This window comes from Ranitomeya variabilis, chromosome 3, assembly GCF_051348905.1.
Source record: "Ranitomeya variabilis isolate aRanVar5 chromosome 3, aRanVar5.hap1, whole genome shotgun sequence".
Classification (NCBI taxonomy): Eukaryota; Metazoa; Chordata; class Amphibia; order Anura; family Dendrobatidae; genus Ranitomeya; species Ranitomeya variabilis.
In genome coordinates this window covers 455,305,990-455,332,507 of record NC_135234.1, presented here as the reverse complement: position 1 = coordinate 455,332,507, position 26,518 = coordinate 455,305,990, and the positions used below count along the sequence as shown (strand labels likewise).

The following is a 26,518-nucleotide window of genomic DNA, read 5'->3' as shown; positions in this document are numbered from 1 at the left end:
ATTTATTAGTCACCATAATTTTGTGTATGGACGGTGTAAGCGGGACCTTCGTCACCATAGTTCTGTGTGTGATCGGTGTAAGCGGCACATTCCTCACCATAGTTCTGTGTATGGCTGGTGTAAGCAGCACATTCGTCACCATAGTTCTGTGTATGGATGGTGTAAGTGGCACATTCGTCACCATAGTTCTGTTTATGGCCGGTGTAAGCGGCACATTCGTCACTATAGTTCTGTGTATGGATGGTGTATGCGCCACTTTCGGCACCATAGTTCTATGTATAGCTTTTCTAATATACATGTATGGGGCACAGTTTACTGGTGATAACAAAGGTCTTGCCCTTTTCCTTTCTTCCAGCAACATGGCGAATGCTCTGGCAAATGCGATGTGTGAGCGCTGCAGGTCTGGCTTTGCCCCGGCAGAGAAGATTGTGAACAGTAATGGAGAACTGTACCATGAGCAGTGCTTCGTGTGCGCACAATGCTTCCAGCAGTTTCCGGAGGGGCTCTTCTATGAGGTAATAGTTGGATTTTTATACTTATATTACCAGTTATATCCAGCGGGCTGCCACAACATTTTTGTGTCTGTAGAATCTTATTTAGGACTAATGATCCTACCACAGATGTTTCATAAAGGACAGATTTGCTAAGGATCAGGCCGCCCACTACTAGACTGAGAATAGTAGATGATCCGCACAGCGCTGTACCTTACTGTGCCGTGCCTTAGTGTGCCGTGCCTTAGTGTGCCGTGCCATGCCTTAGTGTGACATTTCTCGGTTGTCTGTTATTCATATACCACATTAGATTAGAATACATAATCTTCACTGTGAATATATTTCACAAATATATGGCTGATCTTAGAAGGAAAGCTGCATTTCACAGATAAGAGGATATTTTGAGATCATGAGCATGTCCGGTGACCCTCCCCGCAGGCTGATTTCCTTGCTGCTATGTGCAGTAATGTGTTGGATAGGAGTTTTGGCCATATTTGGTGCATTAGTTATCTGTGACATACATAGCTGACGATGCTCAATAGTCTTGTACTGTAAATCTGATTAAAATCCCAATCATCATTTGACGTTTTCTACTGTTGGTATCGCCTTATTGCCTGGTGCATCCTCTTCAGTACCTGGGCACTGGCAGGGCAGTTCGTTATATATAATTTTAGCATTTTCTCCTCTCTGAGCCTAAGTAGAGATCTGCTAACAAGCAATGTCTTTTTTTTGTTGTGGTTAAAAAGGCTTGTTCACATTAGTTCTTTAAAAAAAAAAAAAAGATGAAAAACACCCCGTGTGATCAAAAATCCCACGCTGCTCCCTTTTCAGTGCTGCCTGGATTCCCCGACCCTCTGTTTTTTCTTCTGTCTGGAACTGCTGCAAAAGGAGTAGCAAGGGATCAGTATGGTGATGATGCCTTCTTTTTTTGAGCATGCTGGACGATTATAATGTGTGAACAGCCCCTTTAATCCTTTTGATGGCCGCATATAATTCTACATAAAGAAGAGAGAACCCCTGTTAACCAGACCCTCAGAATTCCCTTTCCTAATTGGGTTTAGATTATATATAACTGCTGCCTTTTTCACTGGTTGTAGTTGCTTGTAGTTTCTTTATATGAGCCAAATATCAGCTCTCCAGCTATTCTGACCTGAGTTGCTGTGTAAAGCATCTACTATATAATTGTCTAAGGGTCACTTCCGTCTGTCTGTCACGGATATTCATTGGTCGCGGCCTCTGTCCAGGAAATCCAAGTCGCTGATTGGTTGCGGCAAAACGTCCACGACCAATCAGCGACGGGCACATTCCGGCGGCAAAATGCCCGCTCCATACCCCCCTCCAGTCAGCGCTCACACAGGGTTAATGGCAGCGGTAACAGACCGCGTTATGCCGCTGGTAACGCACTCCGTTACCGCTGCTATTAACCCTGTGTGTCCCCAACTTTTTACTATTGATGTTGCCTATGCAGCATCAATAGTAAAAAAATGTAATGTTAAAAATAGTAAAAAAAAACAAACAAAAAACCTGCTATTCTCACCCTCCGTATTCCGCCGAGCCGCACGCGGCTGCCGCCATCTTCCGTCCCCAGAGATGCATTGCGAAATTACCCAGAAGGCTTAGCGGTCTCGCGAGACCGCTAAGTCTTCTGGGTAATTTTGCAATGCATCCTGGGAACGGAAGATGGCGGCAGCCGCGCGCCATCGCCAGAGCTTCGGTGGATCCCGGTGGGTGAGTATATCACCATTTTTTTTATTTTCATTATTTTTTTCAACAGGGATATGGTGCCCACACTGCTAAATACTGCGTGGGCTGTGTGATATACTACATGGGCTGTGCTATATACTACATGGGCAGTTTGATATACTGCGTGGGCTGTGTGATATACTGCGTGGGCTGTGCTATATACTGCGTGCCCTTTGTTATATACTGCGTGGCTGCTACAGTTCTATGAAAAAGTTTGGGCACCCCTATTAATCTTAAGCTTAATGTTTTATAAAAATCTGTTGGTTTTTTTTTGCACCAGCTATTTCAGTTTCATATATCTAATAACTGTTGGACACAGTAACAATTCTGCCTTGAAATGAGGTTTATTGTACTAACAGAAAATGTGCAATCTGCATTCAAACAACATTTGACAGGTGCATAAGTATGGGCACCTCACCAGAAAAGTGACATTAATATTTAGTAGATCCTCCTTTTGCAAAAATAACAGCCTCTAGTCGCTTCCTGTAGCTTTTAATGAGTTCCTGGATCCTGGATGAAGGTATTTTTGACCATTCCTATTTACAAAACAATTCCAGTTCAGTTAAGTTTGATGGTCGCCGAGCATGGACAGCCCTCTTCAAATGATCCCACAGATGTTCAATGATATTCTGGTCTGGGGACTGGGATGGCCATTCCAGAACAGTAATTGTTCCTCTGCATGAATGCCCCCTTGAGGAAGCGAGGTTTATTCTCGCGAAACGCGCGTCGGGGAAAGCGGTCCGGTCCCTTATCATCGTACAGACTCTATGGGTAATTAACCGTTTACTTTTTTACCATTTAGCAGCAGCAATCCTTCGATAAGGGTATGCGATAAAACTATTCACCAGCTTCTTACCGTTTGTGGGATGGGTCTTTTCCTTCCCTTCTTCCACATATATATGTGGGGCTGCCTTTTGCGGTGTCTCAATTACAATGGACGCCTGTAACTTATAGGATTGATTGCTGTTAAATAGGGCCTGTGACCGCTATGCGTACTCTAGCACAGTATTTGGGATTACATCACACATTAGTACAAGTCCATGTCAATTTATAAATTATTATACAATTTGTGATATCTTTTTGCTATTGCTACCCTCAGTGGTAACTTTTAGTATCTTTATTTAATAAAATATTCTTTTAGCAAATAACTCTGGTGCTGTCTAATTATCAAACCTCATTTCAAGGCAGAAACATTACTGTGTCCAACAGTTATTAGATATATGAAACTGAAATAGCTGTTGCAAAAAAAAACAATTTTTATAAAACATTAAGCTTAAGATTAATAGGGGTGCCCAAACTTTTTCATATAACTGTATATACTGCGTGGGCTGTGTTATATAGTGCGTGGCCTGTATTAACGCATCGGGTATTCTAGAATATGTATATATATGTATGTATATAGCAGCCACATAGTATATAGCACAGGCCACGTAGTATTTGTCTGCTATATACTACATGCCTCCTATATACTACATGGCCTGTGCTATATACTATGTGGCTGCTACATACATACATACATACATACATACATACATACATACATACATACATACATATTCTAGAATAACCGATGCGTTAGAATCGGGCCACCATCTAGTGATGAGTAAAAAGATCAGCAGTCTGTGCCACCAAGTGATTACAGGCTGGGGTTCTAATGATCGCTGGCAACCTGTGGACATTGTGGTTAAAGGGAGTTACCCCTTAGCCATCGATATGGGACAACTTGGGGATTGAAGTGGGGTACAACAATTGGGATTCCCAGAAAAGATCTCTGCAAAGCCCCATCAGAATGGAGCGGAGGTCAAGCATCATTGCTCCATTCGTTGTCTATGGGACAGCACTCCCATAGAACAGAAAATGGAGTGGGGGTTCATATTCTGCTTTTCACTCGGTTCAGAGCCTCATTGTCAGGATCTCTGGGGGTCCTGTCAGGAAGTCAGAAGAGGACACAAATTTACAAAGGTTTCTGGAGCGTGCCTTGTCCATAAAGACTTCACAGTAATAAAATATTGGATGTGCTTTTGTCACATATTACTCCAGGTTGCTCATTCAGGGTGGTGCCTGTGTTACATTATAGTTCTTCTTTTTGCCATATCACCATTTACATTATTAAGCAGCAAAATTCCTCACCATATAGGGGAATCTGAGCATCACTGATTGAGGACCCTATAGGCTCAAATAACTAGTACCGCCAATTAAATCACTGGGTGGGGTGGAATAGCAAAAATAAAGTATAACTCTAATAATAAACGCAATAAAATTATTTATATAACCAGTCTGTCCATTAAACTCTGAGGATGACACTGTCAGAGTAATGGACACTAATAAAATTAAAAATTAAGACACTGAAATATCGGGGATGGAGGACCCAGTATAATATCCTTAAGGCAGTACAGGTACACAAGATCTTGCGTCTCCCCCACTATGTCATGAGGAAACTATCCCCAAGGCATAAGGCGCAAAGAACTATTAATTTCACTTTGCCCTTGGCATATTTTTTAGAATGAACCCTACAGTCGGAACAGTATATCCCAAGATTATATCTCTTGCACATAGGAATCCACCGATTATTGCACTTTTCCCTTAATAAGTAAGATGTTAGTTGTAGACCATGCACTATTAATTTAGAGGAAAGCCCTGATATAAAACTCTCATTCACTTAAAGCAGCACAGCCTAATAAAATGCATATTATTTATTGTTGTCAGTGGACAAGAACGGTTTACATATGATTATTATGTTTATATATCAACCGCCACCTAGTGCACTAGACCTGAACCGGAGTCATTCATTCAATATAAAACTCCTCATATAAAAAACCCTATGGACGGATAGAGGCAAGAGTGATTATATTATTGTTGGAGGAATCCCCTCCGTTCAGATGTAATCACTAACACACCTCCTCATAGGCACACACTGCCCCTTATTTTGGGGGACTAATAAGTCTAAAGCCTAACATTAGCGCTGGGCCGTGATAATACAGTCCATAGCGCCTGTGCTAATATCGCCTTGGCGCGTTTCGCCCTACACTGCATCGGTGGGCACATCAGGTGGCTATTTTTGTGTTTGTGTGCTTGATATAGTCACACCAGAGCATTACACTCCCGGCCACGATATGAGCCGCGCGTGGCAGCACGGACGCCCGGCATTTAAAAACACCGCACCTCCCACCACTGATGCACACTAGCCAATCCTGGGCTCCCTATCTCTGAGCCAGTCAGTGGTGGCTATGTATAGTGCAGGTGCCATTGCATCAGCTGGAAGGCAGCCGTTGCCTGGATACAGGTATACAAATAGACTTGCGGAGGAAGTTAACCCTATAATAGACATTTAGCAACACTTCCAATGTAAAAAGTGCTGTGCCATAGTACAGAGAGAACGTTAAATACCCACAGTATAGAATGGGACCCGGCAGGACATACTCTGGAATGGAAAGAGCGGGGCAAGTACCCCCAATATACTACTACCCTTATTACCTACAATTTCCACCACCGTCCATATAGTATATATCTCCTCCAGTAAAATGATGGAGTGGGCTAAATGCCCCCAGTTTCCTACTGCCCTTATTATCTATGATTTACACCACCATCTATATACATATCTCCTCCACTAAAATGGTGGATAAATCCTACACCCAGTCTGAATCTGAGCATCAGCCACAATTCTCATGTAATAAAGGAATACACCAAGATCAGCGGCGTTATGACTAGTGTTGTGTCTAAGGCCTCTTTCACACTTCTGTCTTTCAGCTCCCGTCACAATGCGTCGATTTTTGAGAATGCAGGATCCTGCATGTTCTCATAGACGTGTATTAGCGACGGATTGTGACGGATGGCCAACCGTTTCATCCGTCGTGCACTGGATTCGTCGTAAAATAGCGGTCCATCGTGGAGAGAAAACGTTCATAGGAACGTTTTTTGTGCACATCGGAAAATGGGTCAGCGACGCATCCTGCGCTGCCCGTCGTGGGCTACAATGGATCCGTCGCTGACCATCACAAACTGGAATCCAACGACGTATCACGTTTTTCCCCTCTGAGCATGCCCTGAAGGATTTTCAAGTCCGGGAAAAAGTTCTCCCTCTCCCTCTCCCTCTCTCTCTCTCTCTCTCTCTCTCTCTCTCTCTCTCTCTCTCTCTCTCTCTCTCTCTCTCTCTCTCTCTCTCTCTCTCCCTCTCCCTCTCCCTCTCCCTCTCCCTCTCCCTCTCCCTCTCCCTCTCTCTCTCTCTCTCTCTCTCTCCCTCCCTCTCTCTCTCTCTCTCTCTCTCTCTCTCTCTCTCTCTCTCCCTCCCTCTCTCTCTCCCTCTCTCTCTCTCCCTCTCTCCCTCTCTCTCTCTCTCTCTCTCTCTCCCTCTCTCTCTCTCCCTCTCTCCCTCTCTCTCTCTCTCTCTCTCTCTCCCTCTCTCTCTCTCCCTCTCTCTCTCCCTCTCTCCCTCTCTCTCTCCCTCTCTCTCTCTCCCTCTCTCTCTCCCTCTCTCCCTCTCTCTCTCTCCCTCTCTCTCTCCCTCTCTCTCCCCCTCTCTCTCTCCCCCTCTCTCTCCCTCTCTCTCCCCCTCTCTCTCTCCCCCTCTCTCTCCCCCTCTCTCTCTCCCCCTCTCTCTCTCCCCCTCTCTCTCTCCCCCTCTCTCTCTCCCCCTCTCTCTCTCCCCCTCTCTCTCTCCCCCTCTCTCTCTCCCCCTCTCTCTCTCCCCCTCTCTCTCTCTCCCTCTCTCTCTCCCCCTCTCTCTCTCCCCGTGTTCTTTTCATTTTGGCCTCTTCCAGTCCTCCATTAGGAATAGTATATCACTTTTTCCTGTAATGTTTCTTTTGAGAACCCCATTCTCTGCAGACGCGATGAATCTTCTCCACCAGATTTGTGATGTTTTGCTCTTTGCAGTGGGCTGAGAGGTCAGGTATCCGTGTGTCCTGGTGCCAACAGTACAGATGTTTCCTGCACAAAGGAAAGCTTCATGTGCTCAGAAAAAGAGCCTGAGACATATCAACTGGATTCTGAAAAATCCCACACTAAAATGTCATGGAATCTGCATTCTTATCTTGTTCGGTCTATGGTAACATACCGTTCTGTGACCTAGTACAGTGTGATAAGGGGGCACTGCCTGCCAATCTGATGTATGATTTCTGATTCTCTGCTGCCTATTCTTCATAAGTCAAGTAAATAGGAATAATTTGTCCACAATAAAGAATCACTGTAGATGATCAAATCCTTGAACGACCTGAGGTTATGAAATCGTTATGGTCATTGCAATTGCAGAAACAAATAGGAAGAAACCAGCCCCATCTGAGCTTACAATCTAAGGGCTCGTTCAGACGGGCCTATAATCGGTCCATGTGCTGTCCGTATACAAACCTGGTAGACGGCACACTGACCAATGCGACTCAATGTGTAAGTTCACATGAACAATGGTCCGTATCATATCATATAATCCGTATGTTGTGTTTTTCCCAGATTTATTATAATAACATGGAAAACTGTATTTCGCCTTTTATTTATTAAATTGTTCATGTAAAAATTGCTGCCATACAGATGTCGTCATACAATGCGGATAAAACTTTTTTTTTTTCTGGATGAAACGCAGATGATTTTGCATATGCTTATCTGAACCGGTCCTAATGCTAGAGTTGTGATGTACCCTTGATGTATGTGTATATTTGGTGACTTATCACTATGACATCATCTGATTTCAGTTTGAAGGACGGAAGTATTGTGAACATGATTTCCAGATGCTCTTCGCCCCGTGTTGCCATGAGTGCGGTAAGTCCATCTGTATTAGGGTACTGTCACACAGTGCCATTTTCATCGCTACGACGGTACGATTCGTGACGTTCTAGCAATATCGTTATGATATCGCAGTGTCTGACACGCAGCAGCGATCAGGGACCCTGCTGAGAATCGTACGTCGTAGCAGATCGTTTGGAACTTTCTTTCGTCGCTTGATCACCCGCTGACATCGCTGGATCGTTGTGTGTGACACCGATCCAGCGATGTGTTCGCTTGTAACCAGGGTAAACATCGGGTAACTAAGCGCAGGGCCGCGCTTAGTAACCCGATGTTTACCCTGGTTACCAGCGTAAACGTAAAAAAACCAAACAGTACATACTCACATTCTGGTGTCTGTCCTCCGGCGTCTCAGCTTCTCTGCACTGTGAGCGCCTGCCGGCCGGAAAGCGAGCACAGCGGTGACGCGGTGACGTCACCGCTGTGCTTTCCGGCTATGGTGCTTACACAGTGGAGAGAAGCAGAACGCCGGGGGACAGACACCGGAATGTGAGTATGTACGGTTTGTTTTTTTTACGTTTTACGCTGGTAACCAGGGTAAACATCGGGTTACTAAGCGCGGCCCTGCGCTTAGTAACCCGATGTTTACCCTGGTTACCCGGGGACTTCGGCATCGCTCCAGCGCCGTGATTGCAAAGTGTGACCGCAGTCTACGACGCTGGAGCGATAATCATACGACGCTGCGACGTCACGGATCGTGCCGTCGTAGCGATGAAAATGGCATTGTGTGACGGTACCCTTAGTTTCCTTGTTAGCCAGTGTTATTTACACAAGGACTTGCTATGCGGAATGTTCAAGAACATTTTATATTGGCTTTGCCCTTAGGATCCCAGGAGGAGGTGGTTCTTTTCATTGGGGAATGTAGATCAGAACATGCTAGCTGGAATTATCAGCTTCTGACCATCTGCCAAATGTTGGCTGCTTACTAACTGTGTATGGAACTAGAGGTTTCGATCTCATAGGGTGATTATCACATCCCTGAAATGAAGAGTTCTTACCTAAAGTATTAATGGTAAAGTGTGCAGGGTTTTATGTGCACCTCTAATATGAGCCCAGGGTCTAGTTCATGACTTCATTACGGACACTGTGATCAACACATTTGGGGTGTTAGGCCACATTCACGTATTCAGTATTTGGTCAGTATTTTACATCAGTATGTGTAAGCCAAAACCAGGAGTGGGTGATAAATACAGGAGTGGTGCATATGTTTCTATTACACTTTTCTCTGACTGTTCCACTCCTGGTTTTTCCTTACAAATACTGAGGTAAAATACTGACCCAATACTCAGTGTGCACGTGGCCATGTGCTGGTATTGCTAATGTGCAGCCATATTGATGTGATTTCCACTGTGGTGAAAAATTACAAAATTTGTTCCTAATAAAACTACCCCTTATGCATCCACGTCAGTGGAAAAAAAAATCAAAGTAATATCTGCTGAAATATGAAGAGGGAAATAATATTGTTTTGTCATTAAGGCGCTTTCAGTCTGGTCATTGTAGGGTTAAGTGAAGAGCCCATAAAGCATGCAGCTGGTGAGCAATGTTCATTTCTTCCCCTAGATAGGCACGTGTGTGTGTGTGTGTGTATAAAATAGATTCTCACTGTTGCTGGGCTTGATTGTGCTTTATTACCTCGCCCGTGTGCTTATTGATGTCTGTGCCTGATAAATAAAGGTCACCTCTTCTTCCATCTGTAGGTGAATTCATCATTGGCCGTGTTATCAAGGCTATGAATAATAGCTGGCATCCTGAGTGCTTCCGCTGTGACATCTGCCAGCAAGTCCTGGCAGACATTGGCTTTGTGAAGAATGCCGGCAGGTGAGTGACTGTCCCAGGCGGATCAGGCAGTGATTTCTCTGTGGCAGGCTCCAGTGTGTGATCTGAATGATGTATGCCATGACATTAGGGCAGGTTTTGCTCTGATACCGTTCATGTCATTGTCTGACCTGGGATGCAGCGGAGGGGATGACTGTATTCCCATTACTCTGTTAGGAGACAGTGAGGGTGCAGATTGACCTGGGCATTGTGATGTGTACTTTTCTAATGTCTTACTCATTTTTTAATCAAAAGATTAAGCAGAAATATGCTGTACTTTTCAATTAACATTTGGTACTTTGCTTGCACCGAGGAGAATGGTATTGGGGGTTATGAGAATTTCCACAATTTGATTTCATATGTAAAGAGTTTTTTGGGACTTTGATATCGATGAGTTGTCAATGTCAGATTATTGGGCTTCTTCATTGTTAACCAGGCACGGCTCTGTGCTTTCAGTAGTGGCAGTTCCTAATATTGCGGCTTAGCCCCGTTCAGATGAATAGGAGAGAGCTGCAAGGCTAGCGACAGCCACTACTAACAGTATAGAGCCGTGCCTGGTAACAATAGAGATGCTGCTGAGCCCTCCAGAGCGCCATACCCTGAGGATTGAGTGTGCTCCCCCCACTGGTATATTGATATCCCATTGATTCACCTGAAGAACTTTCTACCAATGGAGGGGATTGCATTGAGACAAGCCTACCAGTCTGAAAATGTGTGGCATTTCTGTTACTGACACATTCCGTCTGGGAGAATGCTGATGATTGCATTACACATGTGTTTAGTGAGCCCCGATGGTGTCACAAGGCGCCCCTGATAATCTAAGCACACACTATGACTCGGGAAGGGACTGGTGAATGGCCCCCACTTCCAGCTCTGTGCCGCAATTTTTCTGTCTTCTAACACCTTCACTGTAATATGTTTACACGTACACGCCAGGTAAAGTGACCATTACTTGCTCCTTGCTTAAACTTGATATGTGTTTGTATTTTTTGTTTAGACACTTGTGTCGTCCTTGCCACAACCGCGAGAAAGCCAGGGGCTTGGGGAAATACATCTGCCAAAAATGCCACGCCATTATCGATGAGCAGCCACTAATATTCAAGAATGACCCTTACCATCCAGATCACTTCAACTGTGCCAACTGCGGGTATGGTTCAATATGGAGGCACAGTTTTTGTTGCGCTTTATTGTAGCTTTTCTGTTTTGTTATATACTTTACTACAATTTATCTACTTCGTTATTATAATAGCTGTGTAGATAGAAATTGGCCACATAACAGTCCTATAGAAAGATATAGAATGATAATGAAGAAATGCAGTATTCTGCTCATAGACCTGATTCTAGATCCAAGTGTTGACTGATGATGTTGTTATTGGAGACATGTGCTTCAGTATATATATCTGACTATTGGTAGAAAGGAGCTCACAGCTGATGCTCGGGAACTGAAAGGAGAACTGTACTGCCTGCCCTGCCATGACAAGATGGGAGTCCCAATCTGTGGAGCCTGCAGGAGACCAATTGAAGGCCGAGTGGTGAACGCTATGGGAAAGCAATGGCATGTGGAGGTAAAAACGGGGTTAATTCAAGAATAACCAAGCACAATATGCCATACATGATTGTTTTGGGGGGTTTCGCTTTCCGGCCTTCATTGTGCTGTTAAATGATCTGACAACACAATTTTCAAGGTCAGTACGATTTATGTTGATATCAAATATTTAAAGAGTTTTCAGTTGTTTTTATTTAAATAATTGGTTTGTGTAGTTATTTTTAGTAACTGTGTTTCATACTTATGTTGATAAAGTTGTGTGACTGCTTGTTTTTGAGCACTTGGTTTTAATGGATACCGTTTTTTGGGGGTACATACAATATTTTTGTAACTTTTTATTGCGTTTTCGAGTGGAATTGCTGCCCCCAAAACGGGGAAATTAAAGCAGTTCGCCGACCTGACACTGTAGGTTACTGTGCACAATCCTGCCGACAAGGTTGCTTTAAATCTTCCACTGGTTTATTTACAGTACTGCTTAAACCACTGCAACATTAGCAAAGCAAACACTTGCCTAAAGGAAAACAATGATGATTCATGGCACAGTCCTTGTTTATACAGTAATCTGTCTGCTTCAGGAGCAAACACAAGGTTCAGCTTTCCTTAACATGAAACCATAGCTCCAGACCTTGCACCCCCAGGCCCACCCACCCATGAATGCTCTAGACTCCTCACACTACCCCTGTTAAATCAACCTAGCACTAAATAAGGCTGATTAACCCCTCTCAGCACTTAGTGTTGAGTTTTTCTCTGGGTTTATATTTCTGGAGCTAGCAACCTCAGTGCTACTGTACATATCTCCCCTGAACTCACCCACTCTCTCTCTCTCTCTCTCTCTCTCTCCCTCTCCCTCCCTTTCCTCCCTCCCCTCAAGGCCCGAGTTTTTGGCACCTTCAGTCACTAAACAGGGAAGACTAGACATGACATCTGCGAGACCCCATATTTGGTTGAAAATGACTGTTTATGCACAGGAAGGGAAGGTGTGACGGCAGTGTCGGACTGGGGTGCCAAGGGCCCACCAGTAACATTGACTTTGAGGGCCCACTTTTCACCTGCATGCAAATATTACATGACCCTGGTTCACAAATTTACCTATAACGCTATATAATAATAAACTGGGTAGTTAGCTAATGAATGAGATGCTGCTTTTTTTCTGTACAAAGTGAATTATGGCAAGTACTGCCCATATAGTAAGGTTGGGGGTCCAGATTTGCGCAGGGGCCCACCGGGGGATTCCCCTGTTCCCCATGGGCCAGTCCGAGCCTGTGTGATGGTTTTGAGAGCAGACTTTGATGGAATGGTCTGCACGCGCCATGTTGCTTTTGATGAGCCCCTGATGTACCTAAACAATGGAAATCTCCCACAGGTGACCCCATTTTGGAAACTACACCCTTCAAGTAATTGATCTAGAGGCATGTTTGTAGTAATAGTTAAAATGCTTTTGGTAAAACCAAATATTAAACGTTTATGGACGTGTGGTACACTTTGAAGGAGTCCTTAATGGAAAGGGCAGGTTTCACAATGGTAAATTGTGTCTTTTCATATTCCCCCTCTTGGAGCATACTCTGCACAGTTTTTGTGATCTTCCCTTCTTTGCTGTTTGGAGAACCTCTCCAGGAAAATATTGACCTGGTACGATACAGGCGCCATCAGTTTCCGAAGTACTGGGACCCTTGCCTGCCTTAGTGCCAAACATTAGGGCCTAGATGACCACCTCCTGAAACTGCAGAAAGGTCCCCGTATTGTCCACCAGCATGTTGTCACTGCCCTGGGCTCTGCTTTTGCCCCTTTCTCAGCATTTACCCAATTAGCAGCTTAGGGGGCCTCTGTGATTTTTTTTTTTTCTCTGTGCCGCATGCAACTGTACCTCTGACAGAGAAGGTCTTGAAGGGCAGGATGACTGTGTAAAGGATATCAATGTAGAGGTGATAACACGTGTCCAGCAGAGGGTGCAGCGATTCCCATACAATTTCCCACTCCCCCCCAGTACTGTATGTCCTTAACCTTGTAGACCCTAAATCTTTGGGTGTACCTACTCTTACTGGGCAGGTGTTGTTGGAATTGTAGCCTCACTTTGAAATGAACCAGAGACTCCTTTATAGCGATGTCCCTTTGTGGGTTGTACGCCTCAGCAGATTTTCTGAAGTGGTCAACTACTGGCCGAATTTTATTTAAATGATCAAAGTTAGGATTGTCTCGGGGAGGACACTGCACATTATCACCATAATGCAAACATTAAAATCGGACGTCTTTTACACTGTGACGTCCGCTACTCACTAAATCTAAAAAATGGAAAGGTCCCTTGGCGCAGACTCTGATCAATAGCGATACCGATCAGAGAGCTGCAGCCACGGGAAGAGCACGAACACGCCACACAGATCGCACTGGCCACCAATGAATACCTCTCCGGTAACACAGGAGGAATATAACCACTCTGCACGCCAACTCTGAGGTAAAGATGGCGGTGATCGCTATCTTATATTAATCCTTTTGGCACTGATGCCAGTAATTATTGTTCAGCCAATCAATGTCTGAGAAAGCACCAAACACAGCATGTAAAATAGCTTTTTTTTTTGTTTTTGACAACTTCATTGTAACATTGCTGTGATTGGCAGGTCTGAATTGAACAGCTTTCACAGTGATCGCCGACATGGTGGCGCCATATATGTACTTTGCTTTGCAGAAGGCACTTCCCACAGCGTCATACATTTATGGCGCCTGTCGTAAAGGGTTAAGCTGCTGCAGTTGGTGCTAGTTTATCGGGTACCAGCTATGTAGCGGAGCTGAGTGATGGCACACAGATGCTGTAATGTACATATTACATGGTTTTTGGAACATGGTTTTAATTTCCATTTTCCTTTGTTTCTCCAGCATTTTGTATGCGCAAAGTGTGAAAAGCCATTTTTGGGCCATCGTCACTATGAGAGAAAGGGCCTGGCTTACTGTGAGACCCATTACAACCAGGTCAGTGATAACACATTTATTTATTTATTTTTGCATTCTCCCGACAATCTGAGCTGTCGCTAACTTATGCTGCTTTTTACTAAATCTCTCAATGTTTTCTTTAGTGGCAGTCTGATAATTCCTTGTAAATGATCCCCAGATTAGGAATCCGTTTACGTTCTGTAGTATTATGAATAACATTTGGCTTTATATTTTCAGCTTTTTGGAGATGTTTGCTTCCACTGCAACCGTGTCATTGAAGGTGACGGTAAGTGTGGAAAATTGTAATTGAAATTTGGGATTACTGATTTTTTTTTTTTTTTTTTTTTTTTAAACTTATTTTATTGAAGGATATTTTATAATAAACATTACCAACATACAAGAAAATAAAAATTAATTAAGATATTAACGTCTGTAAAGTGAAACCTCTTACAGTAATGTAGAAATGATTATATAAGTATAGTTAAAGGGGCTGTCCTGGTAGTGGACAACTTGTTTTAACAAAAGATAATTGCGATTCATTAGGATGTACAGTATATAGAAGGCACTGCACATATCTGAAATGCCTGAATTACATAAATGTAGCAGATATCTAGGTATATAAGTATGACAAATTTAAGATATACTTTTCCTAATCTAATTTTTGTGAAAATTCCTATCATATGTATTCTAATTTCCGGGCCACATCAGGGTATGTAGCACAAGAGTGAGGAAGCCTGTTGCATTTAAAGGTGATGCATGCCATTTTCTCCAAATTGTATGGAAATTTTTAGGTCCTTTTCTATTCTTATATACTTTTGATCTCATATGGTATTATGGCATTAACTAATTTTTTTTAATTATGTAATAGTGGGGAGGCCATTTCTGTGCGGTTGCCTTTCTGGCAATGAAATCTTATGGAGAAATATCTTAGGAGGCCACACTTTCCCATCCATAATTCACAGTACACAAAGTTGTGGGGCACAGTTAATTAGCGCTCTAATTATTTGTGACCATGCGCTGATTACTTCATATTAATATCGTATGAATTAATTTCAAGTGTTTTGGCACGACAACTCCCACCTACAGCGTGATTCCAGAGGACCTATTTGGAACACGGGTGTACCATCAAATAGTGTAGAAATGTCCTATATCCTCTAATTTAACGGGAACCTGTCACTCGATGCATGCTGCCCATACTGTGGCTAGCTGGAGTCAGAGAATGGCTCCACGATTGCAGCCAGGTATGTTTTTTTTTTTTATCTGAAATGTTTTAGAGAAAGCATAGTTTGAAAAGCTCGTTGGGGGCTATAGGGAGAGATGAGGTTAGTGCAGCCCCTGACTGCTTCTCCCACTCTGCTACAGGTGAGTGACAGGTCATCTTATGTACATAAATGGGAGAAGCCATTATCAGCTATAGCAAGACGTGGAGAAGGGGGCCGCGCCACACCAATCAGTATTCTACCTATAGGGGCCGGCCTGCTCTTAAAACTATGCCGGAGCACTTCAGAATAAAAGCTATCTGGCTGTGATTTGGGCAGCTTGACCTGAGTGACAAGTTACTTTTTAAAGGGAACCTGACAGGTCCCCCTTGCCCCCAGAACCACCAGCAGTTGTCTACATAGCTAAACACCCGGCCTACCAGATCTTTTGCATTACACACATGAACAGATCTTTAGAGAAAGTATTTCTAAAGTCCATTGATGATACGTAAATGAGGGCTTTTGACTAGTTCATGGGACGTTAGTTTCCCCAGACTAGTCGGCCCACTTAGCATGTCTTACAAGACCCGGCGTGATCGCAAGTGCATGGCTTTCTTCCCTCACTGCATTGATCCTCTGAAGCCTGTTGAACGCATGCTGTCTTCAGGGAGACGCACCGCACATGGTCAGTAGTGCAGAAGACTGGGGAAAAAAGCCGTGCATGTGCGAGGTTTGTATAGTGCTGGTGATGATGCCGGCTAAGTGGGCCGATTAGTCTGGGGACACAAACGTCCCATTGACTAGTCAAATGCCTCATTTACATATCATAAACGGACTTTAGAAATTCTTTTTATAAATATCTAAGTGTCCCATGTAATAAAGGGACTCCTAGGCAGGGTATTTACCCATGCAGACACATCTGCTGGTGGTTTTGGAGGCGTGGGGGGGATGGACCTGACAGGTTCCCTTTAATGTGTTCTTAGGCTAGTTTCTCACTAGCGTTTTGAGGAGCTGCGGACTTCCTCTGTGAAGCCCCGCCCTCGGCCGCACCTCTGCCGCTAGCTCCACCTACTTCTGCATGCGGCTTGCGTACCTATCTTTAACATTAGGTACGCAGGTCGTGCAGCTGTATGCGGATGCTTCCGCATGCGTCGTTTGGACGATGCGGCGAAAAAAAGAAATTGCTATCAGCTGTGTCCTACGCTGGTCGCCGCATCGTCAAAACGACGCATGCGGAAGCATCTGCATACATCCGCACGACCTGCGTACCTAATGTTAAAGATAGGTACGCAGGCCACATGCATAAGTAGGCGGAGCTAGCTGCGGAGGGGCGGCCAAGGGCAGGGCTTCACGGAGGAAGTCCACAGCTCCTCAAAACGCTAATGTGAAACCGGCCTTAGTGGGGCACTGACAATAATGCTGCCACCTGCTGGCTAGCACATGTACTGCACAGTAGCCATAGACTATATTGCTTGCTTGTGTCAAGAAGGATTGAGAGGCCCTGTATAGAGTGAATAATTTCTAACCATCCTCTGTTTTTCCACAGTCGTGTCTGCCCTGAACAAGGCCTGGTGTGTGAACTGTTTTGCTTGTTCCACCTGTAACACAAAGTTGACTCTGAAGTAAGTAATTCATGGAACTTTTGAAAGTAAAAAAAATAAATGACAAATTGAATGGGTGAACATACCGACATCCTTTATTTAATGGCCTGTAAGGGCTTGTTCACACTATCCTTTTTTTGCTGCGGATTTTTCAGTTGCGGATTTGGAAAAACCGCAGTGCAAAACCACGGTGCTTTTCACTGCGGTTTTTTGTGCGGTTTCTACTGCGGATTCCACTGCGGGTTTCCAACTGCACTTTCCTATTGGTGCAGGTGGAAAACCGTTGCGGAATCCGCAGAAAGAAGTGACATGCTACTTCTTTTTTTCCGCAGAAAATCCGCGCTGATTTTCATGCGGAAAAACGCAAAGTGGGCACAGCGGGTTTTGTTTTCCATAGGGTAACATTGTACTGTACCCTGCATGGAAAACGGCTGCGGATCCGCAGCAAAAACCGCAGCGTGTGAACATAGCCTCAGTCTCCTGATGCGCACCTATTACTCTCCGCAATGTTTTATGACATTTTATAACACTGACCGAGGGTCTCTGGGCGTGCTCTGCCTCCTGCTGGACTCCAGTAGAATGCATTCTGGCACCGTCCTTTTGGGTAAATGTATTGTTTCCTAATAAGGATCTCCTGATTGCACAGATATTTCTTGTATCTATCAGTGTCCTCGCCTCTTTGGTCTCTTCTTTTGCTGCTTCTTGTTCTTTCTTTCATCTTCTGTTCTTTCTTTTCCTATTACTAAGGCATAAGTTTGTAGAAATAGATTTAAAGCCCACTTGCAAGCTCTGTTATGACAAGATGCCGGATGAATTTAAACGTCGGCTTTCCAAGTTATCAAAAGATGCCAAAGATAAAGACAAAAAGAAAAAAGGCTCCTGTCTGTGATCTCTCTTTCTTCCTTCCTTGTCACTTGGGTTAGTGGCCTGCCTGTGTGTAACTGTCACTTACTAAACTCGGGTGTGCACGTGGGGTTGGCAGTGCTGCACTTACCTAGTCAATCAACTATTCTCCACTTTTACTTTACAGCACTATCAATGATCCAATAAGTCTGTTCCTACACCTGAACATATCTAAAATTCACAAAAATAATCTAAATTAAGTTAGTTCTAATTTCTCCAAAAGCGCTGTGTTGTGCCTTGCTTCCATACAAGTTTCTATAGAATATGTTCAGGTTTCATGGGGAATAGGTCTGTAAATAAAGATGGTGATCTCAGATGCTACCACTTCACAAGCTTAAAGAAATCCAAAAGGAAAGGAAGTATTAAAAAGTATAGTTTCTATTGTGACAATTTATAAAAACATGATTAATAATGATACACAAAAAAGAAAGGTGAATCCAGTAGCAAAGCACCTTCATGTAATCAGGTAAGACAAGATACACAAGCTTCAAACATGTCAGACACTAATCATATTTGTTGCATATAGGGGCTCATAAAACCCTGTGTTCTGACACAATATAATAGGGGTATGTAATCCCTTTAAGTTACCAAGTGGAAATAGTATATAAGGAACCAAGGAGAGCCAGTGATGGCAAAAAGTATATATAAGAGGCAGATGACGTGTATGGAAAAAAAAAGTCAAATAAATCATCCAATTAATGCATGTAGTCTTAAGGTATGAGACACAATTAAACTGCAGACCAATGCTGCAGCCTATTAGGACAATATGGTAGAATGAACATAGCTAAGCATATGTGTATATTTGTCTCTATACCCTCTTATTCAGCTGGGTGCTGAAGGTAGGAAATCTGAATCCAGATTTTTACCTGTGAGTTGAGAATTTTGAGCTGATCAGTTCAGGAGGAAAAAGAAGCAGATTTTTCTGATAAGATATATTACAAAGTTTCCTCATTTCACCTGTATTATTGATTTGTGAGATAAAAATTAAAATGCCGATTACTCTTGAACCCCGTTCTGACCTCGGACGGGATAGTACGTCCGATGTCAGAACCCCCGCTTTGATGCGGGCTCCGGCGGTGAGCCCGCATCAAAGCCGGGACATGTCAGCTGTTTTGAACAGCTGGTTTGAAAAGTGGTATCAATAAAAACGTCAGCTTGGAACCCAAAAAATATGCCCTCAAACCTCAACTATTCTCCACTTTTACTTTACAGCACTATCAATGATCCAATAAGTCTGTTCCTACACCTGAACATATCTAAAATTCACAAAAATAATCTAAATTAAGTTAGTTCTAATTTCTCCAAAAGCGCTGTGTTGTGCCTTGCTTCCATACAAGTTTCTATAGAATATGTTCAGGTTTCATGGGGAATAGGTCTGTAAATAAAGATGGTGATCTCAGATGCTACCACTTCACAAGCTTAAAGAAATCCAAAAGGAAAGGAAGTATTAAAAAGTATAGTTTCTATTGTGACAATTTATAAAAACATGATTAATAATGATACACAAAAAAGAAAGGTGAATCCAGTAGCAAAGCACCTTCATGTAATCAGGTAAGACAAGATACACAAGCTTCAAACATGTCAGACACTAATCATATTTGTTGCATATAGGGGCTCATAAAACCCCGTGTTCTGACACAATATAATAGGGGTATGTAATCCCTTTAAGTTACCAAGTGGAAATAGTATATAAGGAACCAAGGAGAGCCAGTGATGGCAAAAAGTATATATAAGAGGCAGATGACGTGTATGGAAAAAAAAAGTCAAATAAATCATCCAATTAATACATGTAGTCTTAAGGTATGAGACACAATTAAACTGCAGACCAATGCTGCAGCCTATTAGGACAATATGGTAGAATGAACATAGCTAAGCATATGTGTATATTTGTCTCTATACCCTCTTATTCAGCTGGGTGCTGAAGGTAGGAAATCTGAATCCAGATTTTTACGTGTGAGTTGAGAATTTTGAGCTGATCAGTTCAGGAGGAAAAAGAAGCAGATTTTTCTGATAAGATATATTACAAAGTTTCCTCATTTCACCTGTATTATTGATTTGTGAGATAAAAATTAAAATGCCGATTACTCTTGAACCCCGTTCTGACCTCGGACGGGATAGTACGTCCGATGTCAGAACCCCCGCTTTGATGCGGGCTCCGGCGGTGAGCCCGCATCAAAGCCGGGACATGTCAGCTGTTTTGAACAGCTGGTTTGAAAAGTGGTATCAATAAAAACGTCAGCTTGGAACCCAAAAAATATGCCCTCAAACCGACCCCAGATCCCGAAAAATGGAGACGCTACGGGTATCGGAAAATGGCGCAATTTTTTTTTTTTCACCACTTAGATAAAAAATAGCCTAGACATATTTGGTGTCTATGAACTCGTAATGACCTGGAGAATCATAATGGCAGGTCAGTTTTAGCATTTAGTGAATCTAGTAAAAAAGCCAAACAAAAAACAAGTGTGGGATTGCACTTTTTTTGCAATTTCACTGCACTTGGAATTTTTTTCCCGTTTTCTAGTACACGACATGCTAAAACCAATGATGTCGTTCAAAAGTACAACTCGTGTTGCAAAAAATAAGCCCTCACATGGCCATATTGACAGAAAAGTAAAAAAGTTATGGCTCTGGGAAGGAGGGGAGCGATAAACGAATGTGGAAAAACGGAAAATCCCATGGTCATGAAGAGGTTAAAGGAATTCTCCGCTTTGAAAACCCCCTGTCCCCTGGTTGCAGTTTGGTGCGTTACTTGGTGTCCCCTAGGGCAGCGCTGAATCTACACCGTTGCTCCTTGTATCTTTTATGAGCGGATGTCACGTTGGCAGAACGGCAGCCAATCGGCGAGCTCAGCAGCTCGGACGGCGTTGGTGACAAAAGCCGCTGAGCTCAGTGTTTTCCTGCAGCGCGGGTGATGTGATGTCGGCGCTGCAAACAATAACAAACACTGAGAGCAGTGGCAGAGACTTGGTGAGGGGGAATAAAGGACATTTTATTTGCAACAGAGTGGGGAGGGTGTTTGAGAAGGGGAGGTGAAAGGGTTTTCCAAACTCGGATAGGTAAGGCTGCTTTTGATCAAAATGTCACTGGAATACTCCACTCCCAGGTCAGGAAGGCAGTATCCCGGTTCTGAGAGAATATGCAACTGAATGCCCATGTGCTAAAAGGTAACAAGTCTTCATTGTTTTAGAAATGTCCATAGTAGTGTGGTGGTGGTGGATCATTCTGTGCACTGGTATTAGACGCGTGCAGTGCTCCTCCTGCTGTCTCCTGAGTAGTATCATGGGGGAGTAGATGTAGCCAGAGGGTGGGGAGCAGCTGCAGAAAACAAGCCAGCCATTCACTTGAGCATGTATGTGGTCAAGGCCAAATTTCTAATCCATGACATTTGTGAACAGACTGCACTGGACACAGCAAAAAATAGTGTTAGCGTGTGGTAGTATGTATGTCTGTGGTTATTCAGAAGCCTGCTCTTTTCTAGGCATGCACTTTAACCTTGTGGTAAACTATGTGTAATTTTCGTAACCCACATATTATCAGAGATGAATGGGTTCAGTCCAATCCCTTTGACTTTAAAGGTGTCCATTACTTGAACAACACCTTGTCAATCACTATTTTCCCCCCTTATAAAATAACACATATACTCTCCTCCAGTGCAGGTGTCGTTTCAGCGGTGTCTGCACTCGCTCTCCCAGGGCTCATGTGACATTGTGTCATGTGAGCTCTGCAGCCAATCAGCAGCTGCTTCACTCTCCCCTACCTGGGATAAATCTGACATTTAGAAGAAGGCAGTTGTTGCTGCTCTTCCTCCTAATGTCTGATATTGGAGAACCGGTGCTGACCCCGCTGGCATGGCGTCTGCATCGGAGGTGAGTATAGTTATTTTATAAGGGAGGAGTAATGATTGAGAAGGGGTTTTCCAAGTAGGGAACAACCCTTTTAAATACAAGTCATTGCATTTACATTCTACTCATATTTTCACGGTGACAGCTTGAAAGCTCATTATTTTGACTGGTATTGTTGCCCAACTATGCTGTGATCGGTCTCTGTGGGACCAGTTAGACGTATCATATTGGCCCCTGTAAAAGCAAGAGTAGTGTCCATACTTGTTGTCACTCAGCTTTCCAAGAACAGGTATGACTAAGAGATGACAACATTTCCCAGTGTTTGGGGAGAGTGGCTTCTCAGGAGCTGGATGTTTGATTTATTTGGTAACCTTTTCTGATCACATTGTTTGTTTTAAAGGAACAAGTTTGTGGAATTTGACATGAAGCCGGTCTGTAAGAAATGCTATGAGAAGTTCCCTCTGGAGTTGAAGAAACGGCTCAAAAAGCTCTCGGAAACCTTAGCAAGAAAATAATCCTTTCCTGCGTGGGATAGAGGAGCCTGCAGCATGCTAGTCCAGCATTGACCGTACCCTCTACTTGACTTTGTTCTATTCACTGAGGCTGTTACCTGCACTAACATTCACGGCAATATTTATCTGCATGATTATTGTACAGCGCACAGGCTATTTATTCCTTCACCCCATTAATACCTTCTTGCCTTGCTGCAGGAAACAGCAGCTGAACCCAGTGTCTTTTATGTATTGCTATGTACTTTGTTTCATGCCGCCATATGTAGAACAGTATTACTCCACTAAAACACTGTATATGTGACTGAAAAGCTCTTAAAGTAAGCACATATGCATTTGTGCATAAAGAACTGGCCATAGACTACTTAGCGTCACGTGACCCCAGGAGATGTCTGAACCTTTAGGGTTTGTTTTACAGAGTTGTTTCTTTTAGGCATTTTTGCAGCAGAAAATTTCCAAAAATCATGAGTTTTGATTGGAGAGTTTCTACTCCAAAAACCTGAACTAAACTACCGTATTTTCCGGCATATAAGACGACTTTTTAACCCCTAAAAATTGTCCCAAAAGTCGGGGGTCGTCTTATACGCCGGGTACGGCGTTTGCAAGGAGCGATCCTGGATGTTCCAAGGGTCTGAAAGAGAGGAGACTCTCCTTCAGGCCCTGGGATCCATATTCATGTAAAAAATAAAGAATAAAAATAAAAAATATGGATATACTCACCCCTCCGACGAACCCTGGCTGTCACCGCTGCAAGCGTCTGCCTCCCTTCCTAAGAATGCAGAGAGTGAAGGACCTTCGATGACGTCGCGGTCAGGTGACCGCTCACATGACCGCGACGTCATCAAAGGTCCTTCACTCACTGCATTCTTAGGAAGGGAGGCAGACGCTTGCAGCGGTGACAGCCAGGCTTCTCGGAGGGGTGAGTATATACATATTTTTTATTTTTATTCTTTATTTTTTACATGAATATGGATCCCAGGGCCTGAAGGAGAGTTTCCTCTCCTCCAGACCCGGAGAACCACACGCCGTATAAGATGACTGGGCGTATAAGATGACCCCCGTCTTATACGGCGGGCATATCCCAAATTCCATATTTTATATGGAAAAGTTGGGGGTCGTCTTATACGCCCAGGCGTCTTATACACCAGAAAATACGGTAAGTGTGAACAGACTTACTACAGATAGGGATCACATGTTTTGTTAAAGGTATGTGTACGCAATTGAGTATTTTGCAGCAGATGTTTCCCACATTAAAAACAAGTGTTGGCATGAAAAAGGCTCTATAAAATATGTATGTGTTTGCTGCGTGTTAAATTGCAGGGTTTTTCCCCATTCATTTGATTGGGTGGAAAACGCTAGAAGAATTGACATGCTGCAGACTTGAAAAAACTCTTTTGATGGGTCAAATCCACAAGGAAAAGAAAAGCAGCATGTGTATGAAATTTCAGAAATCTTACTCACTTCGCTGGTACTGTATATTTTTTTTCCCACTGCAAAAACGCAGCATGTGAACAATCCCTAATTGACGCCATGTTCTACATTGTAGTTCATAGTATCATCTCTCATATTTGTACTCTTGAGACCTGAACGAGTATAAAAAAAAAAAAAAAGACTCTGCAAAATGGTCTGTAGACTTGTACCTGTCGTGCTCCTATAAGGGGGGCTTGATGTCTGACTGCATCTTGGACTTGCCTTGCACAACCAATGCATAACTAGTGCCTTTACCCATGTGTGGTAGACAGCCAACCCATCTCTACTCACAGTGTAATATCATAAAGGGAATCATGGAATGTAACTTAAGCAGAGCATTGAGAATTACTTGAATTTAACTTGTGCTCTGCCGTCTGTATGCCATTCATTGCTTTATATTGTTTATTTTGTGCCTTAAACCTCTATTTCTTCCTTTCATTATACTGTATTTGTAGTCACTATGCTATTTGAACATATATAGAAAATTTGAGCTTATGATGAATTATACTATGCAGTAAACCTGGTGCTGTTGATTCCCTGGCAGCATGCTTTTATCTTGAATATGTGAAGTATTTTTATCAACTTATTGTGATGTAACCTTGACTTTCTATGTAATGCTTAATCTATCCTTTAAGATGATTCCTTCACCTTTTTACAAAACCTTGTGTCACTGTTCTCCAAGATGTTACTCGCTTGTGGAGGAACAGCGAAGTCCTTTATAGAAGATTTTGCCTCCTTTTATATTGAGAGTTCAGTTCCTCGCGGATATAGAAATTCAGGTTTCTAATAACCTGCTTGACCGTAATAAAGGAAAGTATCGATCGCATAAAGATATTTTATCTTGTCCTTATAAAATGAAAACTGGTTCTTGTGCTACATTACCTGAATATTTTTATAAATCCATTAATAAAATCCATACACTTATAGTAAGATTGTGTTGCTGAGCGTTTTTTGCTTTTAGGCTATGTTTTTATTACTGTGTGTTAATCTATTAACCAGTTATCATTTATACTGTATTTAGATGTATTCCATACTACATGGAAAAAAAAGTATAAGGACAAACCTCTTTGGGTATTGTCAGGCTGTGAGGCCGAAACTAAGCCCACCACAGTGGCAAATTGCTGCTTGACTGGTTTCACAGTTTTGCACTCATCAACCCCCATGGGTGGGCAGAGCTTCATCCATGCCACCGCAGCACCGCCTGGACCTAACTAAAATTATTGAATTTAGGGTTGTCATTATGCCACCCATAAAATCCAGCCACTACCCATGCAGGCTGCTTTTACAAACATTTTGTGAAAGAATGAGTGGGCCTAAAGAGCTCATCGAATTTGAATCTGGTGCTTTAATAGGAAGGTAACAAGCAGTTTATTAAATTTCTTCCCTCCTGAATATTCTACAATCAACTGTGTGATATTATTGAAAAATGAAAGCATTTAGGAACCACAGCAACTCAGCCACAAATTGGCACACAACTTAAAGTTTGAGAGGGGTGACAAAGTGCAGAGGCACCAATGCTCTACTGACTCAATAACTGCATAATTTTAAGACTTCTCTGGAATTAACATCAGTACAAAACCCAGAGATTCATGGCATGGCTTACCATGGCTGAGCAACTATATTCACGTCTTGCATCAGCAAGCGCAATGCCAAGTGTCTGGAGTGGTGTGAAACATACCACATCACTCAGTTTAGAGAACGTTACCTCTCTGACTGCATTGTGCCAACTATGAAGTTGGATGGATGAGGGATTATTCTATGGTGTTTATCAGGGGATGATTTAGAGCCAATTAGTTCCAGCTAAGAGAAATCATAAAGGTTCAGGATAAGATAATTTGAACAACTATATGCTTCAAACTTTGTGGGGGGTAGTTTTGGGAAGGACATTTTCTTTTTTCAACAAAAGCAAGGTTGACTGACTGTTAACTAATATGGGTGTCTTAAAGGGAACGAAGTACAGCCACTCTGCGCATCATGGTAGGGTCAAACATTTAAATTCACCTTTTTTTTCTGCCCTTCTCTGGTCTATGAAGCTAAAGCAGTATCAAAGAAGAATTAAGGGTGGAGATAGAGGTGAAAACAATCAGGTGGGAATGTGCATATAAGTTCACAGAGTGCCTACACTGTGGCAGCACGGTGGCTCAGTGGTTAGCACTGCAGCCTTGCAGTGCCGGAGTCCTGGGTTCAAATCCCACCAAGGACAACATCTGCAAGGAGTTTGTGTGTTCTCCCCGTGTTTGCGTGGGTTTCCTCCGGGTACTCTGGTTTCCTACCGCATTCCAAAGACATACTGATGGGGCTCACAATCTAAATTCTCTATCGGGGACAGCGATGATAATGTGTGCAACTGTATAGCGCTCCGGATTATGTTAGTGCTATATAAAAATAAAGATTATTATTTAACAGTCATCCTGTGCTGACAATCTGTGACTCCTCAATCTCTCGGACTCCCTCATACATGGCTCATGTTTAAGTCCTACATTTACTGTAGTGAATTGGTTTTTCATCACCATTATGATACATTTTATGTTCTATCTAAATCGCTTTATTATTGTATTTATTGGAATACACATTTAGAACACAAAAAAACTTTATAATACATTTGTAAATCTGCAATACGGTATGTGGGGGAAAACTTTTTTTTTGTAAAAAAAAAAAAAAAAAAAAAAAAAAAAGAACTGAATAACATTTGTGCAGTCTATGAA

General features: G+C 42.9%; 1 protein-coding gene across 11 annotated transcripts in view; it reads left to right on the top strand.

Moving 5' to 3' along the window:
- LIMS1 (LIM zinc finger domain containing 1) overlaps window positions 1–26,518 on the top strand; it is a 1,169,472-nt gene that overhangs the window by 103,259 nt on the left and 1,039,695 nt on the right. For 4 of the 11 annotated variants that reach the window (XR_013223916.1, XR_013223915.1, XR_013223913.1 and 1 more), the window contains exons 2-11: window positions 356–515; window positions 7,916–7,982; window positions 9,704–9,824; window positions 10,819–10,968; window positions 11,236–11,386; window positions 14,236–14,328; window positions 14,527–14,575; window positions 17,035–17,110; window positions 22,235–22,857; window positions 23,505–24,387. Coding sequence is in view for 3 of the 11 variants with exons in the window: in XM_077296590.1 (XP_077152705.1) it covers window positions 356–515; window positions 7,916–7,982; window positions 9,704–9,824; window positions 10,819–10,968; window positions 11,236–11,386; window positions 14,236–14,328; window positions 14,527–14,575; window positions 17,035–17,110; window positions 22,235–22,349 (982 nt within the window). In the remaining 8 variants the exon portion in view is untranslated. Of the gene's footprint in view, window positions 1–355; window positions 516–7,915; window positions 7,983–9,703; window positions 9,825–10,818; window positions 10,969–11,235; window positions 11,387–14,235; window positions 14,329–14,526; window positions 14,576–17,034; window positions 17,205–17,565; window positions 18,708–22,234; window positions 23,022–23,504; window positions 24,388–26,518 lie in introns of those variants that run through there. The other 7 variants (XM_077296590.1, XM_077296588.1, XM_077296587.1 and 4 more) reach the window with 4 other exon arrangements.